Source organism: Scyliorhinus canicula, chromosome 9 (genome assembly GCF_902713615.1).
Source record: "Scyliorhinus canicula chromosome 9, sScyCan1.1, whole genome shotgun sequence".
Classification (NCBI taxonomy): domain Eukaryota; kingdom Metazoa; phylum Chordata; class Chondrichthyes; order Carcharhiniformes; family Scyliorhinidae; genus Scyliorhinus; species Scyliorhinus canicula.
This window is the reverse complement of record NC_052154.1, coordinates 98,314,103-98,334,102: the sequence shown is the minus strand read 5'-3', so window position 1 is coordinate 98,334,102 and position 20,000 is coordinate 98,314,103. Positions and strand designations below refer to the sequence as shown.

At 49.1% G+C, this 20,000-nt stretch overlaps 1 protein-coding gene across 1 annotated transcript in view; it reads right to left on the bottom strand.

Annotated features, from left to right (window-relative positions):
- LOC119970919 (cytosolic carboxypeptidase 2-like) overlaps positions 1-20,000 on the bottom strand; it is a 31,637-nt gene that overhangs the window by 7,773 nt on the left and 3,864 nt on the right. Inside the window, exons 2-6 of the mRNA XM_038806028.1 lie at positions 15,324-15,450; positions 14,458-14,558; positions 13,916-14,046; positions 5,518-5,584; positions 2,964-3,071 (exon numbers count right to left, since the gene is read on the bottom strand). Coding sequence (XP_038661956.1) covers positions 2,964-3,071; positions 5,518-5,584; positions 13,916-14,046; positions 14,458-14,558; positions 15,324-15,450 — 534 coding nt within the window. The remainder of the gene's footprint in view (positions 1-2,963; positions 3,072-5,517; positions 5,585-13,915; positions 14,047-14,457; positions 14,559-15,323; positions 15,451-20,000) is intronic.

The window sequence follows — 20,000 nt, the reverse complement described above, 5'->3', positions numbered from 1 at the left end:
CGTCACTCACTCACTCCCCAGAACGTCACTCACTCACTCCCCAGAACGTCACTCACTCATTCCCCAGAACGTCACTCACTCACTCCCCAGAACGTCACTCACTCACTCCCCAGAACGTCACTCACTCATTCCCCAGAACGTCACTCACTCACTCCCCAGAGCGTCACTCACTCACTCCCCAGAACATCACTCACTCCCCAGAACGTCACTCACTCACGCCCCAGAACGTCACTCACTCACGCCCCAGAACGTCACTCACTCACTCCCCAGAACGTCACTCACTCACTCCCCAGAACGTCACTCACTCACACCCCAGAACGTCACTCACTCACTCTCCAGAGCGTCACTCATTCACTCCCAAGAACATCACTCACTCACTCCCCAGAATGTCACTCACTCACTCCCCAGAACGTCACTCACTCCCAGAACGTCACTCATTCACTCCCAAGAACGTCACTCACTCCCAGAACGTCACTCACTCCCCAGAACGTCACTCACTCCCCAGAACGTCACTCACTCACTCCCCAGAACGTCACTCACTCCCCAGAATGTCACTCACTCCCCAGAACGTCACTCACTCACTCCCCAGAACGTCACTCACCCACTCCCCAGAACGTCACTCACTCACTCCCCAGAACGTCACTCACTCACTCCCCAGAACGTCACTCACTCACTCCCCAGAACGTCACTCACCCACTCCCCAGAACGTCACTCACTCCCCAGAACGTCACTCACTCCCCAGAACGTCACTCACTCACGCCCCAGAACGTCACTCACCCACTCCCCAGAACGTCACTCACTCCTCAGAATGTCACTCACTCCCTAGAACATCACTCACTCACGCCCCAGAACGTCACTCACTCACGCCCCAGAATGTCACTCACTCACTCCACAGAACATCACTCACTCCCCAGAACATCACTCACTCCCCAGAACGTCACTCACTCACTCTCCAGAGCGTCACTCATTCACTCCCAAGAACATCACTCACTCACTCCCCAGAACGTCACTCACTCACTCCCCAGAGCGTCACTCATTCACTCCCAAGAACGTCACTCACTCCCAGAACGTCACTCACTCCCCAGAACATCACTCACTCCCCAGAACATCACTCACTCCCCAAAACGTCACTCACTCCACAGAACGTCACTCACTCCCCAGAATGTCACTCACTCACTCCCCAGAATGCCACTCACTCACTCCCCAGAACGTCACTCACTCCCCAGAACGTCACTCACTCACTCTCCAGAGCATCACTCATTCACTCCCAAGAACATCACTCACTCCCAGAACGTCACTCACTCACTCCCCAGAACATCACTCACTCACTCCCCAGAGTGTCACTCATTCACTCCCCAGAACGTCACTCATTCCCCAGAACATCACTCACTCCCCAGAACGTCACTCACTCCCCAGAACGTCACTCACTCCCCAGAACTTCACTCACTCCCCAGAACGTCACTCACTCCCCAGAACGTCACTCACTCCCCAGAACGTCACTCACTCCCCAGAACGTCACTCACTCCCCAGAATGTCACTCACTCACTCCCCAGAACGTCACTCACTCACTCCCCAGAACGTCACTCACTCACTCCCCAGAGCGTCACTCATTCACTCCCAAGAACGTCACTCACTCCCAGAACGTCACTCACTCCCCAGAACATCACTCACTCCCCAGAACGTCACTCACTCCCAGAACGTCATTCACTCCCCAGAACGTCACTCACTCCCCAGAACGTCACTCACTCCCCAGAACGTCACTCACTCCCCAGAACGTCACTCACTCCCCAGAACGTCACTCACTCCCCAGAACGTCACTCACTCACTCCCCAGAACGTCACTCACTCACTCCCCAGAACGTCACTCACTCACTCCCCAGAACGTCACTCACTCACTCCCCAGAACGCCACGCACTCACTCCCCAGAACGTCACTCACTCCCCAGAACGTCACTCACTCCCCAGAACGTCACTCACTCACGCCCCAGAACGTCACTCACTCACGCCCCAGAACGTCACTCACTCACTCCCCAGAGCGTCACTCACTCACTCCCCAGAACATCACTCACTCCCCAGAACATCACTCACTCACTCCACAGAACATCACTCACTCCCCAGAACATCACTCACTCCCCAGAACGTCACTCACGCACGCCCCAGAACGTCACTCACTCACTCCCCAGAACGTCACTCACCCACTCCCCAGTACGTCACTCACTCACTCCCCAGAACGTCACTCACTCACTCCCCAGAACGTCACTCACTCACTCCCCAGAACGTCACTCACTCACTCCCCAGAACGTCACTCACTCATTCCCCAGAACGTCACTCACTCACTCCCCAGAACGTCACTCACTCACTCCCCAGAACGTCACTCACTCATTCCCCAGAACGTCACTCACTCACTCCCCAGAGCGTCACTCACTCACTCCCCAGAACATCACTCACTCCCCAGAACATCACTCACTCACTCCACAGAACATCACTCACTCCCCAGAACATCACTCACTCCCCAGAACGTCACTCACGCACGCCCCAGAACGTCACTCACTCACTCCCCAGAACGTCACTCACCCACTCCCCAGTACGTCACTCACTCACTCCCCAGAACATCACTCATTCACTCCCCAGAACGTCACTCACTCACTCCCCAGAACGTCACTCACTCACTCCCCAGAACGTCACTCACTCATTCCCCAGAACGTCACTCACTCACTCCCCAGAACGTCACTCACGCACTCCCCAGAACGTCACTCACGCACTCCCCAGAACGTCACTCACTCATTCCCCAGAACGTCACTCACTCACTCCCCAGAACGTCACTCACTCACTCACTCCCCAAACATCACTCACTCACTTCCCAGAACATCACTCACTCTCCCCACCTTCAGTTCTTCTCACCATCTCTCCTGCCATGCTGGATGACTGCACTGACTCAGATTCCCCTGGGATGATAGTTACTCACTGTCTGATGCCTGATCTGAACTGGCAGAGAAGACACATTGAGGAGCTGATGTTGGCGCAGTCTGTTCCTTTCCTTTCGTGTCCTCAGTTTCTTCTTCTTCAGGCGGGTCTGGGCAATGGAAGCAGGGTAGAGATAAAGTGGTGAATGTGGGATCCAGTTGGTGGGAATGTTGGCTTAACTGAGTCTATATCTCTCACAATGGGCTATGGCACTGGAGTTGGTTTTCTCCAGAGGGGCCAGTTCACCTAAACGTCACAATTTCTGCTCCTGATCACCATCTGGAGGACAGTACAATGGCCCTCCCACAAGCCTGTGTAAATACATGGTTAAGGCATAAAGGTACATTTATGCTGCCCCTTTCCACAAACACCTGACATCCGAAAGCACGTTACAGCTAACTGAATCATTTTGAAGAGCAGTCCTTGTTGTAATGTAGAAGTATGTGGTAAAAACGCCGGAAGGAAGTCTCACCGAGTGTGTCATGTGAATATGCTTAAAAGGTACTTTGAAAGGGAAGGAGAGAAAAAGGAGGAGGTTTTAATGATTCTAACTCAAAGTGATGAACCAAATCCAGATGACTGTGAATTTGACAGAACTCATATTAAATTGGTAAACGAGGATGTTCTTAAAAATTGGGATAAAGTGTTGAGTTACCTTCCAGAGGAAAACCGAACTGACCTGAAAGAGTTATAGATATCACATGGACATGTTTGTGGCGATAAGTTGGGAAGTACTAAAATGGCTATACATAATGTAGATGTGGGAAATGCTGTTCCAATCAAACAACATCCATATAAACTTAACCCTTTAAAATTGGCACAGGTTAACAAAGAGATTGAGAGTATGCTTACAAATGGCATAATTGAAGTGTGTTGCAGCCAATGGAACTCACCCATAGTGATGGTACCTAAACCAGACGGTACCCAACAGTTGTGTGTGGACTATAGAAAGGTTAATGCAGTTACAAGAACGGACTCTTATCCTATTCCACGTTTGGAGGATTGCATTGAGAAAATGGGACAATCTGCTTTTATTTCTAAACTGGATTTACTTAAAGGTGAAGGAGATTTCAGCTTTTGTGACTCCAGATGGTATATACCAATTCAAAGTTATGCCATTTAGCATGAAAAACACACCAGCCACATTTTAACGGTTAACTAACAAAGTCATTTCAGGATTACCCAATTGTGCGGTATACATCGACGATCTGGTAATTTTCAGCCAGACATGGAAAGAACATTTAAAACATCTGATGGAGTTATTTGATCGACTTCAGGAGTGGGTTTGGTGATAAACCTAGTCAAAAGTGAATTTGGAAAAGCCCAGGTCACTTTCCTTGGCCATACAATCGGACAGGGTCGAATGGTCATACGGGATGTGAAACCAACAGTTATTGAGGAGTTTCCCATACTGTCATGACGAAGGGAAATAATACGATTTCTTGGCAGGAGTGGATTTGTTCGAACATTGGTGAAAAACTTTTGTAGCGTGATTGCTCCACTGATGGACTTGCTCAAGATGTGTAACAAATTCCAGTGGACAGCAGAGTTTCAACAGGCATTTGACCGCCTGAAAGCTGTGATAACTAATGCTCATGTGTTGGAGAATTACAAGGGACTCAGTGATCAGATTGAACTAAAGTATTTGACTTTAAAGAGAAATGTCGAGGTGTAGAGAAATGGACAGATCATGCAGACACCTTCTTGTTCAAAGAGACTGTCAATCGAGATGGATTTCAGTTGGAGGAAGAACAAAAAATGGACTATATTATTATACCTGTTTGCGTGTGTTGTTTTTTGAAACGAAAAGTATCTTTCCTGTGTGCATTTCTTAAAGGATAGTGAAAAGGTGAAAAATTAACCCATCTTGAAGTTGATTGTTTCTTTTCTTTTCTTGAGGGGAGGTGTCATGAGAATGTCGCTTTAAGAAATGTTTGGCTGCTCAAATTACTGCAGTGATGTCAGAGAGTAGGTGGAGCTGGGCTGTCTGTCGGCTTTTTACTTTCGTTTTAGGCTGTTTGCTGCAGGGTGTGTTTTAGTTTTGTTTTCAGTGTTGGAGTTGAAGCCAGACAGAGCAGGTGTACTGCTGTTCTCTCTGCCATGAAAAGACTATCTCTTGATCATTTGGTGAATACAGAATTATAAATGTTCTCAGTAGTGAATGTAAACCTAATGTGCTTCTGTTAAAAGGTGTTTCTTTTGTCTTCTGGATGTTGTTTGGGAAGTTATTAAGGATTACTTAGTGTTGTATTCCTTGGGGGTTGTATTTGATATGATGGTTGCTAAGATGTTCACTGTATGTTTCAAAAAGGTCAACTTGAGTTCATAGAATAGACATTGTTTTGCTTTCAAAAATACTTTTCCATTTCTGCTGTACCACACCTGTAGAGTGGGCCGTGTGCTCCCCATACCACAATCTATTAAAAGTTGTAGGTCAGGTGAACTCCATGATACACTTTGGGGTTCTCTAAACCCTCGCCCATAACACTGCTAATGAGGCCCACCCTCCCATGATAGAATAAAAATAAATGAACAGAATATTTGCCCTCACTAACCTTCTCTCTGAGACTCATCAAATGTGCTGGGGGTCCATCAGACGGGGAGCTGTCTGACCCACTGGTGCTGAAAGAAATATGAATAAAGCTACAGTAAGAAGGGAACAGTTTCACACAGACCATCCTCCAGTCATCCTCATTCACCAAGTCACTCACTCATAAATTACAGACTCACCATCCTCACGTGTTGCATTTACTGTACACAATCCCCTCCAGAATTACTCCAACCACTTTACACAGTCACCTCCAGAAATACTCCAACCATTTTACAGTTCCCTCCAAAAATCCCCATATACTGTATACAGACCCTCCAGAAATCCCCATCCACTGTACACAGCCCCCTCCAGAAATACTCTATCTAGTTACATAGTCCCCTCCAGAAATACCCCATCTCATGTACTTCAGTCCCTTCCAGAAATAGTTCAATCATTGTACACAGACCCCACAAGAAAGCCCCATCTACTGTACACAGTCCTCTCCAGAAATCCCCATCCATAGCAGACAGCCCCCTCCAGAAATACCCCATCTCCTGTACAGTCCCCTCCATAAATCCCCATCCATTGTACACAGTCCCCTCCAGAAATCCCCATCTACAGTACACAGTCCTTTCCAGAAACTCCATATACTGTACACAGTCCCCTCCAGAAATCTTCATCCACTGCACACAGCTCCCTCCAGAAATACCCATAGTCCCCTCAAAGAATATTCTGTCCACTGTACACAGTCCCCTCCATAAACACCTCATCTACTTTACACAGTCCCCTCCAGAAATACCCCATCTACTGTACACAGTCCCCTCCAGAAATTCCCATCCACTGTACACAGTCCTGCAGAAATATCTCATCGACTGTACACAGTCCCCTCCAGAAATACCCCATTTACTGTACACAGTCCCCTCCAGAAATACCCCATTTACTGTACACAGTCCCCTCCAGAAATACCCCATTTACTGTACACAGTCCCCTCCAGAAATACCCCATTTACTGTACACAGTCCCCTCCAGAAATCTTCTATCCACAGCACAGTCCGCTCCAGAAATACCCATCTCCTGTACACATTCTCCTGCAGAAATACCCATCTCCTGTACACAGCCCTTCCAGAAATCCGCATATACTGTACATAGTCCCCTCCAAGAATACACTATCTACTGTACACAGTCTCCTCCATAAATACCCATCCATAGCAGACAGCCCCCTCCAGAAATACCACATCTCCTGTACAGTCCCCTCCATAAATCCCCATCCATTGTACACAGTCCCCTCCAGAAATCCCCATCTACAGTACACAGTCCTTTCCAAAAACTCCATATACTGCACACAGCTCCCTCCAGAAATACCCATAGTCCCCTCAAAGAATATTCTATCCACTGTACACAGTCCCCTCCATAAACACCTCATCTACTTTACACAGTCTCCTCCATAAATACCCCATCTACTGTACACAGTGCCCTCCAGAAATTCCTATCCACTGCACACAGTCCTCTCTAGAATTATCCCATCCACGCTCACAGTAGGGGATTATGAAAAACAGGATTTGCTCAGAGGGGACTATTGGTTTAATCCGCAAACAATTAGTGCATAGAAGATAAAACACAAAGCTTTGTTCGCACAACACAAACACGATTGTGGGAAGATCCCAGGTACAGAATCGATTTCAGGTCCCGATCTGAAGCTGCAAAAGCAGTACGGTTTCCCAGGGCAAGCCGAGGGTGAGATTTTGAAGGTTATTAACAGTTTGTTAGACCAATGAGTTATTCGACCCGTAGCGTCCACAAATAATGCCCCAATTTGGCCCGTAAAAAAGCGCGATGGTTCATGGCGACTAACGATCGACTACCGAGAACATAATAAAGTAACCCCTTCAGCAGCCCCCACTGTTGCCTCAAGTCCATACTCAAACAGGGAGTATAGGCCAAATATTTCACAGTGCTGGACATCAGCAATGGCTTTTCGTCCATCCCGTTAGACAGGGCCTGCCAGTATAAATTTGCATTTACGTTTCAAGGGCAGCAGTACACGTGGACGTGCCCCACACAAGGATTCCATAACTCCCCCTCCATTTTCCACCGACAATTGGCCAACGGACTTTCTAAATTTTCCCGACCCGAGTGCCTAATACAATATATAGACGATCTGCTCTTGCAAATGGACACAAAAAAGGAACACATAGAGCTCTTATCTGAATTACGCGGCCTACTGCAATCAATCAGATGTAAGGTAAACCCCAAAAAGGCCCAGAGTTTAAAGGAAAAGGTTCTTTATTTAGGCACTATCATCACCCACGGGAAGAGAGAAATTGAGGAAAAACGGATCGAGTTCATCGTTAAATTGCCCCTGCCCCAAAATGTCACTGCACTCCGGTTATTCCTAGGTTTGGTAGGGTATTGCAGAAATTATATAGATGATTTTGCCACCAAAGCAGCCCCAGTCTCAGAGCTCCTTAAAAAGAAAGCCCCATGGGAATGGCTTCCGCAGCACACAGACGCCATTCATGATTTAAAACGCGCCCTAGGCATAACCCCTGCTTTACAATTGCCAGACCCACACTCGCCTTATGCCATCGAAGTAGCAACCACCGACCGAACCCTATCAGCAGTACTCCTCCAAGAATAACATGATTGCTTAGGACCCATAGCCTATGCCTCAAGAGTATTAGACCCCGTAGAGCAAGGATTCTCAGCCTGCGAACAGCACTTGCTGGCAGTCTTTTGGGCGGTACAGTACTTTGCATACATCACAGGCCTCAACCCAGTAACAATCTTGACCGAGCACACCCCCACACAACTATTACTAGATGGTAGATTAAAGGACGGTTCAGTCAGCCCAGCCAAATCAGAGCAGCTCGCTGGACACTACTATTACAAGGCAGGGACATCACGGTAAAATGCACCAAGACCTACACATTTCTGGCCGATAATCTCCAATATGCAGGGATCCCACATGAGTGCCAGATCATAGCAGCCCAACACCACACAGGACCCTTTATCCCAAAGTCACTACCCACGAGCAGGCAGTAAAACACAGGATTTCCAAACCACAAGGGGTACTTAAAAAATGTATGTAGACAGTTCTTCCACAATCGAAAATGGGGTTAGAATTACTGGTTGTGGAATTTTCGTGGAAGACGCGCAGGGACACCCACTGGAAGAGGTCGCTTTAAAATTACCCGGCCACCTAGGTTCACAAGCAGTAGAACTCGCAGCCATAGCCTATGTAATTCAGCACCCCGACTCTTTTCCAACCCCCGCAGACATACAATCCGACAGCAACAGTTTGACAGAATTCCTGCCCCTGTGGGAATCTTGAAAACCCCTACCTTCTGCCCCGTTGTTAAAGCACATTCTCAAGACAGCCTCAGATCGCACATACGGTATTATTAAAGTGAGAAGCCACCATCGCTCCTCCCCACCTGATAATGTAAAGGCAGATGCCTTGGCCAAAGCAGGATCACGCCATGGTCACTTCTGGCAGCCACCCGAAAGCAAGCCGATACACTCAGTCCAGGCTTCCCAGACCAATATTGAGGATCTATCTCAAGCCCAAAAAGCAGACGACACTCTCAAAGAGGTTTTTGATGGCACACTCCCAGCCCTCTATGATAAATGGAAGGACACACTGACTGTTCAGGACGGCATAGTTTTAAAATACGGAATTTATGTGGTCCCCACCCAGGACAGAAACCAGCTCATTTCCCAATTTCATAACAGACATGGACATCAGGGGATAGACAATACCATTGCCCATTAATAACCTTTGTGTTGGTGACCCCATTTAAAAGCGATGTACTCATTATGTCGAGAATTGCCTCATCTGTCTGTGCTCCTTACAATCCCGAACAGTACACAAAGAAAGGACAATTACGTCACACCCGACCTGTGAATGGCCCTTGGACAAATTTTCTAATTGGTTACATTGGCCCCCTCCACCCTTGCAGAAACGGTTTCAAGTACATATTGGTTGTAATCAACACCTTTACTAAATGGGTAGAAACATTTCTCTCACGGACAATCACAGCAAAAGCCACCGCTAAGATTTTGACCCAACAGATATTTACACGCTGGGGTCTCCCCCACAGTGTTGAGTCAGACCAAGGTTCCCATTTCACCGGCAGAGTCATGCAAAATGTTCTAACAATTTTTGGGATCAGGCAGAAATTCCATATAGAATATCACCCCCAAGCATTGTCGAGAGAATGAATTGAACTTCAAAAGCGACCATCAGGAAGATAGTGCCACAGAACATACCACGTGGGACACAGTCCTCTCATTAGGTCTCATGGTTATTTGGAACCCCATTTCCAGTTCCACAGGTTTCACCCCCCACACTTTCATGACCGGACGGCCCATGAAGGGTACTGAATATTTATTAGGCCTCGATCTGGCAAGCCCTACAGTAACCACCCTCACCCACAGAAAAGCAGTCCAACAGGTTACAGATAACATTAAAGCGGCGCAACTCGCTGCAGCTGTCCGACTAGGCGCTAGAAAGAAGCAGAGTAAAGCCAGTTTTGACAAAACCATCCACCCCGTAGAGTACACAGTCGGTCAGAAAGTAATGGTTTCACTGTACAACCCCAGTTCTTTCCTTTCCCCCAAATTTGCAAGACCCTACTCCATTTCCGACAAAGTAAGCCCCCCCCGTGTACAAGATAATGTAGTCGAACGGTAAAACTGGTTGGTTCCACATCAACCAACTCAAAGTCTACGGATCACAATGTAGCCACTCCCACCACATCTCTCTGGCAATAGGAGACAATTCCACCATCGACAACCTAGTCCGACCCCTATGCCAACCCTTCCCCAGCCATGCCGACATTTATCCCTTGTCCATGCCCACAGACCCGAACTTGTCTCCGCCCACAGGTATGGACTTTCACCTTGAACTTGACTCCGGTGACAGTGAGAGCCCCCGGATTTGATTACTATCCCTGAACACTGGAGCGATCTCTCTGCCACCAGTCACCCCAGTCCCTGGAACCACGACTTAGATATCTTTGACCCCCCTATATGCCCTCCCCCATCACCGCCCGGCCACAGTAACTTGCCACTTCCACCGCCCCTATGCCTCATGACAAACAAGCCCCTCTTTGGCACAGCAACAACTCTTGCAGACTGTTAAGGCACGACGATTCGGACCATCTGATGGCCCACGCGGCCAAGGCACAGAAACGGCAGACACGAGTTTGGTAACTGGGAGATAGCGATGATTCAGATACTGACTCTCGCTTCGGTAATGCGTTTACAATACTGTTTGGTACAGAACCCTGAGGTGTCCAGATGATGAGAAAGAGACACCGCCTAAGTATTGAGGTGTCAGGGCAGCACGGTGGCCTAGTGGTTAGCACAACCGCCTCACGGCGCTGAGGTCCCAGGTTCGATCCCGGCTCTGGGTCACTGTCCGTGTGGAGTTTGCACATTCTCCCCGTGTCTGCGTGGGTTTCGCCCCCACAACCCAAAAAATGTGCAGAGTAGGTGGATTGGCCATGCTAAATTGTCCCTTAATTGGAAAAAATAATTGGGTACTCTAAATTTAAAAAAAAAAAGTATTGAGGTGTCCAAAGTTCTGATGGAGCCTGCCCGCCTTTTTCCTTCTTCTTCTTCGACCACATGGTTTTAATTCATGTCGTCCGACACACAATTACTCTTCTGATTCGAGGGTAAGATACCCAATGTCAGTTAAAGGCACACGTTTGTTGAGAAGCAGATTGTTTTCCCAGTTTTTATGACAAGTTTCCATACGACTACAAACTCTTACCGTCCACCCAGGTCACCCAGGTAGGGAGTAATGGCACTGGTCCCCGCCCTACCTGAGGACCTGAAGTTCATCTGGTCAGCCAAGCTCGGGTAGTGAAGTAACTGCACTAATCCCCGCCCTACCCGGGGGTTCCACCCATTCTTCTCCCGCAGCAGCCCACACACACCTCATGTTCCCGTCACTTCACATGCTCTGGAATGGTTCTCTATACTCTGCCTTGCCTTTGGCAGGCCTTAGTTCCACCTTCTCTACTCTCCCTTTGGTTGTGGTATAAAGAATGTATTTTGGTAAGCTCCGTACGCTCACCCCATCTTTCCTTTACCTCCCACGATCCCCTGGTTGCTCCCCACATGCTATTTACACATGTGACACAATTGGTTGCTAATCACTGCTGCTGTACACACTGCTACACGCGAACTACCTCTGAGCCCTGGGACAAAACTCTATAAAACTGGCCGCCCTGAAATTCGGCTGGTTAGCATCAGCCTCAACCACCACTGGTTGCAAATAAAGAAAAGACTGGTCGAAGGAATTGTCCGACCACTCCCCGCATCGACCACAAGCTGCGAGAGTCTCTGTACTTCAAAAAAATGTTGCATTTCTTGTCTCCCCAACATGGTATTTCGAAAAACAAAAAAAATGAGGGAGTCACACATGGTGACAATCATAACGGGTAATTGGAGTAAGAAGAGAAAGACTAATAAAACGTGATATTCACCAAAGATAATAACAGATACTATGCTTGCACCCCCAGGATTACACGGAAAGCAGAAGACACAGGAGGAAGTAAGGACTGCTGACATGCATTTGGATCATCGCTGGACTTCTGCAACTGCGCGCGCAATGGATTGTTTTAACAAACACTACACCAACCCCGAACACTACCACACAACAGGCCACCACCAGCCCGGACACTACACCACACATAAATACAGACATCGAAACCCCCACCTGGTGTGAAAACATTGCCAAATGGAGCCCCCTTTCATACATAGTCGAGGCCCTTCTAGTAAGTGCAATAATCTACAGTGTCATTCAGACACTTCGACTCCGTAAATGGCGAGCCAAAGCCTATCTCTCCCCGATATATACAGTCAGATCCCCCTTCTTTGGAATTCAACAAAGTTGAACTCATGTAACAATCACCACTAAAACTAAACCATGTACCTCTTTAACTTTATTAGGATAAAGTAGAAATGTGACGCTGCTGTTTTAAATTTTGTACTGTGTATAAATTCTTTGATATTCACATAGTGTTAGCTAGAGATCAACTGTGCGGATAAAATAAATGTTGTCGTGACCTAAATTATAGTAACCGTTAGAGATGAATTAATTTATGAATGTATCAATTAAATATTAGGTAAATGTCCCAAACCATAAGACAGAGTAAAGTAGAACCTTGCCTTGACCAAGGGTGACCGGTCCATCAAGGATTAACAGGGATCAATAGTGTGATCCACCACGTTTTGCGTTCAGATTAAAAAGGACGGAATGTAGCCATCTTAGATGGCCACCTGCAAAGGACCGTGGGAATTATGGCCAACCCAGGACTCAGACAGATAAACAGCCTATGTGTATCTGAAACACAGATAACCAGACCTGATCGAAACCCCTACTCGTTTGCATTTTAATGGCCCATTTTTCCAGGACAATAGAACTCCAATCAAGCAACTGGTACAGCCACAGACTGATCGGCGCCACTCCCCTTACTCAGAAAGCACAACTGCCAAGGTCAATGACCGCTAAGGACCCGCCCAGCTACCAAGTCACCCACCCATATTGGCCGAAATCGAAGAAGTGATCAGAGCCCTGTCGAACTATTGGGTCCAAGGTTAAGGACCGCCCCAAAGAGCACGAAATCCCAGAGGGATAAAAGAGAGCACAGCCATGTGTTCTGTCTCTTTTGGATCCGGCCTGTGCCAACCCACTCGCAGCAGGAACAGCCAGCCAAGTTCAAGACCAACGATCGCTATGTTACGGATGACCCCAATAGAGACAGAGCCACTTTCTTCAAACCAGCCAAGTGAAATCCAGATAAAGGCCCTATCCATTTGTACAGTGATGGTCGTCCTGAAGTTAAGTATAGGTTATTGTAGCTGATAGGTGTAGTTTAACTCGTAGTATATATTGTGTTTGCATATTGAGATAACTCTCGTGTATGTAAATAAACCATCTTTGAACTGAGTAACTGGTTTTGTGGTCATTTGATTGATATATGGGAAAGCTTGTGGTTCACCAAGATAAATAGAAATACCCACAGTATTGGCGACGCTGTTGGGACTGAAACAGAGCAACACTTGCTATGCAGAACAAAGCAGCAGTGCGGGTTCAATTCCCGTACCGGCCTCCCTAAACAGGTGCCGGAATGTGGCAACTAGGGGCTTTTCACAGTAACTTCATTGAAGCCTACTTGTGACAATAAGCGATTATAATATTATTATATCATCTTCCATTGTACTACAGTCAGCTTACCAACAATGTATCATTCCACAGCACATGGCCCACTCTGGAAATATAGTCCCCATGTCAGCTCGAATACTTGTACCTAAAAGTGCGATTATTTCAAACTTTTGGGAATGATGAGCATAACAACAATTGTGCCATTTTCTTTGTCAAACCCAGTACCCTTTAACTTGTGTGCGTACCTGGACTCCAATTCTGACATAGACAGGTCGCTCAGTATCACGTCTGAATCGTACTGAAGGCCCAGTTTTTCTAACCGTCGGCGGAGTTCCCTCTGTAGATCAGCACGTACGTCTAGCAGACACTGCTCAAACTAAACAGGCAAGGGAGAGAGGGACATGAGGTCAGTAAGGAAACAAAGTCACACATGTATATGACATGTACATGGGTGCATGTCTTATGTCCCTGCATGTGTCATTTTCATTTTTTCATGTCCATGTTAAATGCATCTGCATCTGTCTCATATGCAGAACAGGGGCAGGTTACACATTCGTCCATGGCCACATGCACCTGAATATTACATGTGTGTCGGGCTCAGGTCTCAGGAATCCATGTGGACTGTGTGTCTCGTGTTGAATGGTCATGCGGTGGTCATATTTCTAAAGCGGGGGGGGGGTCAGAATATCAGTGTAAACAGCACACATTGTCTGCCCTTTGTGCGAACATTATTATATTTGCAGCAGCTGTTCAGAGGGGTATGGACTGATGAGTCTAAGCTACTAACCTTTGAGTTGTCGGGGTCACAGAAATCAAGCAGTGTGTCACAGAAATGATAACCCAGTGATTTGAGGTCCTCGGTGCTGAAATGGGTAGCTCGTCGGTGCCCTGTTAAATGGAAACAAGTCGCAGCATTCAGTAAAATAGCACAGCCCAGGTTAGTTCCAGTCAGCTCCTCACACTCATGTCCATGAATAACTCAGCTCAGAGCAAAACAAAGAGGACTTATCCCTTACCTAAACCAACCTAGTGGGCCGTGTTTACATCCCTGAAAGGAGGTTCTCTGTGGCCCCCCGAGATTGAGGGGAGCATGAAAAATTGTGCAGTCTTCCTCATAATAAAGGAATCGCGAGGCAACAATGATCAGAACATAATAGAATTTCACATTATGCTGGAGGGTGACAAGTGTGGGTCTAAGACTCGTGTCTTAAATGTAAGTAAAGGCAGTTACATGAGTGCCGAGACACAAGTTGGCTTAAGTGAATTTGGAAAATAGGATAAAAGGTAAGCTGGTCGAGAAACAGTGTCAGATATTTAGTGAAATAATTGGCAACTCTCAGCAAATATACATTACATTAAGATATAAAGACTTTGTGAAGGATCCGCCATCTGATTGGCCAGGAGGAAAGTGGATCCAGGAAAATTTCCCCTTCCTTCAGTAATGCTCAGGTTCCAGAACTCTCCTTTTAAACCTCTCGTACCTTCAATAACTTGCTCATTAAAGCTGACCTTTGCACCAAACATTGGGTCATTGGACATGTTTCAGCGTCAGTTTTTTGTTTGACGGTCTTACTGTGCAGCATGTTGGGAGGCATTAGTACACACAGCAAGTGGCAGCAACCTTCACTGAGCGATTGAGAAATTCCCACTTACCCAGCGTAGATCCTGCAAAGGTTGTTTCCATGGTATAACTGTGAGTAATTCCCAGCTTCCACATCACAATTCGGCCTGTGCCCTCCTTTCCCCTTTGAACCTTGAACTTGCAGCTCTGGTAAGAGAACTATCAGGAACAGGATTCAATGACTTGATCACTCACATCAGAACTCTGCACACCCACTACCCCCTCACCCTCTATACCGTCACCACTCCCCCTCTCTGCCACTCCTCACCAAACAAACTCCCCCTCACATTCCCTCACTGCTACCATCCATTCCCTCCTCCTCCCTGCCCTATCCGCTAATAGCATACCCTTCCCTCGCATTCCCCTCTCCTTTCCCAACCAACCTTCTCCCCCTCCCGCTCCTTTGCCCGACCCCTCCGCCTCCATGCCTTCCTCCTCCCCATCGCATACACCAACCCCCAGATCACCTTCCTCCTGTCCGCTTCCCCCCCAAACCTCCTTCCCTACTCTCTCAACACCTGCACAGCAACCCTCTTTTCTTCCACCCCTCCATCCCCTCTACCCCACCTCACCTTCTCACAAACACCATAATAACCACATACCCAAACCACCCTTCAGTCTCACACACAGTCGGTTCCACACTGTTATAACCACTGACCTTTACTCTCTTTACATTCCTTTACTGTGCCCATACTACTTGACTCTCCGCGCACCCCTTTACTGTAACCGCATTCCTTAACTCTCCGCGCACCCCTTTACTGTACCCGCATTCCTTAACTCTCCGTGCACCCCTTTACTGTAACCGCATTCCTTAACTCTCCGTGCACCGCTTTACTGTACCCGCACTCCTTAACTCTCCGCGCACCGCTTTACTGTACCCGCACTCCTTAACTCTCTGCGCACCCCTTTACTGTACCCGCATTCCTTAACTCTCTGCGCACCCCTTTACTGTACCCGCACTCCTTAACTCTCCGCGCACCCCTTTACTGTACCCGTACTCCTTAACTCTCCGCGCACCGCTTTACTGTACCCGCACTCCTTAACTCTCCGCGCACCCCTTTACTGTACCCGTACTCCTTAACTCTCCGCGCACCCCTTTACTGTACCCGTACTCCTTAACTCTCCGCGCACCCCTTTACTGTACCCGCACTCCTTAACTCTCCGCGCACCCCTTTACTGTACCCGCACTCCTTAACTCTCCGCGCACCCCTTTACTGTACCCGCACACCTTAACTCTCCGCGCACCCCTTTACTGTACCCGCACTCCTTAACTCTCCGCGCACCCCTTTACTGTACCCGCACTCCTTAACTCTCCGCGCACCCCTTTACTGTAACCGCATTCCTTAACTCTCCGCGCACCCCTTTACTGTAACCACATTCCTTAACTCTCCGTGCACCCCTTTACTGTAACCGCATTCCTTAACTCTCCGCGCACCCCTTTACTGTAACCGCATTCCTTAACTCTCCGCGCACCCCTTTACTGTACCCGCATTCCTTAACTCTCCGCGCACCCCTTTACTGTAACCGCATTCCTTAACTCTCCGCGCACCCCTTTACTGTAACCGCATTCCTTAACTCTCTGCGCACCCCTTTACTGTAACCGCATTCCTTAACTCTCTGCGCACCCCTTTACTGTACCCGCACTCCTTAACTCTCCGCGCACCCCTTTACTGTAACCGCACTCCTTAACTCTCCGCGCACCCCTTTACTGTAACCGCATTCCTTAACTCTCCGCGCACCGCTTTACTGTAACCGCATTCCTTAACTCTCCGCGCACCCATTTACTGTACCCGCACTCCTTAACTCTCCGCGCACCCCTTTACTGTAACCGCACTCCTTAACTCTCCGCGCACCCCTTTACTGTACCCGCATTCCTTAACTCTCCGCGCACCCCTTTACTGTAACCGCATTCCTTAACTCTCCGCGCACCCCTTTACTGTACCCGCACTCCTTAACTCTCCGCGCACCCCTTTACTGTACCCGCACTCCTTAACTCTCCGCGCACCGCTTTACTGTAACCGCACTCCTTAACTCTCCGCGCACCCCTTTACTGTAACCGCATTCCTTAACTCTCCGCGCACCGCTTTACTGTAACCGCACACCTTAACTCTCCGCGCACCCCTTTACTGTACCCGCACACCTTAACTCTCTGCGCACCCCTTTACTGTAACCACACTCCTTAACTCTCTGCGCACCCCTTTACTGTACCCGCACTCCTTAACTCTCCGCGCACCCCTTTACTGTAACCGCATTCCTTAACTCTCCGCGCACCGCTTTACTGTACCCGCACTCCTTAACTCTCCGCGCACCCCTTTACTGTACCCGCACTCCTTAACTCTCCGCGCACCCCTTTACTGTAACCGCATTCCTTAACTCTCCGCGCACCCCTTTACTGTACCCGCATTCCTTAACTCTCTGCGCACCCCTTTACTGTACCCGCACTCCTTAACTCTCCGCGCACCCCTTTACTGTACCCGCACTCCTTAACTCTCCGCGCACCCCTTTACTGTACCCGCACTCCTTAACTCTCCGCGCACCCCTTTACTGTACCCGCACTCCTTAACTCTCCGCGCACCCCTTTACTGTAACCGCATTCCTTAACTCTCCGCGCACCCCTTTACTGTACCCGCACTCCTTAACTCTCCGCGCACCCCTTTACTGTACCCGCACTCCTTAACTCTCCGCGCACCCCTTTACTGTACCCGCACACCTTAACTCTCCGCGCACCCCTTTACTGTACCCGCACACCTTAACTCTCCGCGCACCCCTTTACTGTACCCGCACACCTTAACTCTCCGCGCACCCCTTTACTGTACCCGCATTCCTTAACTCTCCGCGCACCCCTTTACTGTACCCGCACTCCTTAACTCTCCGCGCACCCCTTTACAGTACCCGCACTCCTTAACTCTCCGCGCACCCCTTTACTGTACCCACACTCCTTAACTCTCCACGCACCCCTTTACTGTACCCACACTCCTTTACTCTCCGCGCACCCCTTTACTGTACCCGCACACCTTAACTCTCAGCGCACCCCTTTACTGTACCCGCACTCCTTAACTCTCCGCGCACCCCTTTACTGTACCCGCACTCCTTAACTCTCCGCGCACCCCTTTACTGTAACCGCATTCCTTAACTCTCTGCGCACCCCTTTACTGTAACCGCATTCCTTAACTCTCTGCGCACCCCTTTACTGTACCCGCATTCCTTAACTCTCCGCGCACCCCTTTACTGTACCCGCACTCCTTAACTCTCCGCGCACCCCTTTACTGTAACCGCATTCCTTAACTCTCCGCGCACCCCTTTACTGTACCCGCATTCCTTAACTCTCCGCGCACCCCTTACTGTACCCGCACTCCTTAACTCTCCGCGCACCCCTTTACTGTACCCGCACTCCTTAACTCTCCGCGCACCCCTTTACTGTACCCGCACTCCTTAACTCTCCGCGCACCCCTTTACTGTAACCGCATTCCTTAACTCTCCGCGCACCCCTTTACTGTAACCGCATTCCTTAACTCTCCGCGCACCCCTTTACTGTACCCGCACTCCTTAACTCTCCGCGCACCCCTTTACTGTACCCACACTCCTTAACTCTCTGCGCACCCCTTTACTGTACCCGTACTCCTTAACTCTCCGCGCACCGCTTTACTGTACCCGCACTCCTTAACTCTCCGCGCACCCCTTTACTGTAACCGCATTCCTTAACTCTCCGCGCACCGCTTTACTGTAACCGCACACCTTAACTCTCCGCGCACCCCTTTACTGTACCCGCACACCTTAACTCTCTGCGCACCCCTTTACTGTAACCACACTCCTTAACTCTCTGCGCACCCCTTTACTGTACCCGCACTCCTTAACTCTCCGCGCACCCCTTTACTGTAACCGCATTCCTTAACTCTCCGCGCACCGCTTTACTGTACCCGCACTCCTTAACTCTCCGCGCACCCCTTTACTGTACCCGCACTCCTTAACTCTCCGCGCACCCCTTTACTGTACCCGCACTCCTTAACTCTCCGCGCACCCCTTTACTGTAACCGCATTCCTTAACTCTCCGCGCACCCCTTTACTGTACCCGCATTCCTTAACTCTCTGCGCACCCCTTTACTGTACCCGCACTCCTTAACTCTCCGCGCACCCCTTTACTGTACCCGCACTCCTTAACTCTCCGCGCACCCCTTTACTGTACCCGCACTCCTTAACTCTCCGCGCACCCCTTTACTGTACCCGCACTCCTTAACTCTCCGCGCACCCCTTTACTGTAACCGCATTCCTTAACTCTCCGCGCACCCCTTTACTGTACCCGCACTCCTTAACTCTCCGCGCACCCCTTTACTGTACCCGCACTCCTTAACTCTCCGCGCACCCCTTTACTGTACCCGCACTCCTTTACTCTCCGCGCACCCCTTTACTGTACCCGCATTCCTTAACTCTCCGCGCACCCCTTTACTGTAACCGCATTCCTTAACTCTCTGCGCACCCCTTTACTTCACTCATGTCCCTTTACTCCACCGCACCCCTTTACTCATCTGCGCACCCCTTTACTCTAACTGCAGCCCTTTACTCTCCCCCGCGCCCCTTTACTCTTCTCGCGCCCCTTTACTCTCCCCACGCCCCTTTACTCTCCCCCGCGCCCCTTTACTCTCCCCCACGCCCCTTTACTCTCCCCCACGCCCCTTTACTCTCCCCCACGCCCCTTTACTCTCCCCCGCGCC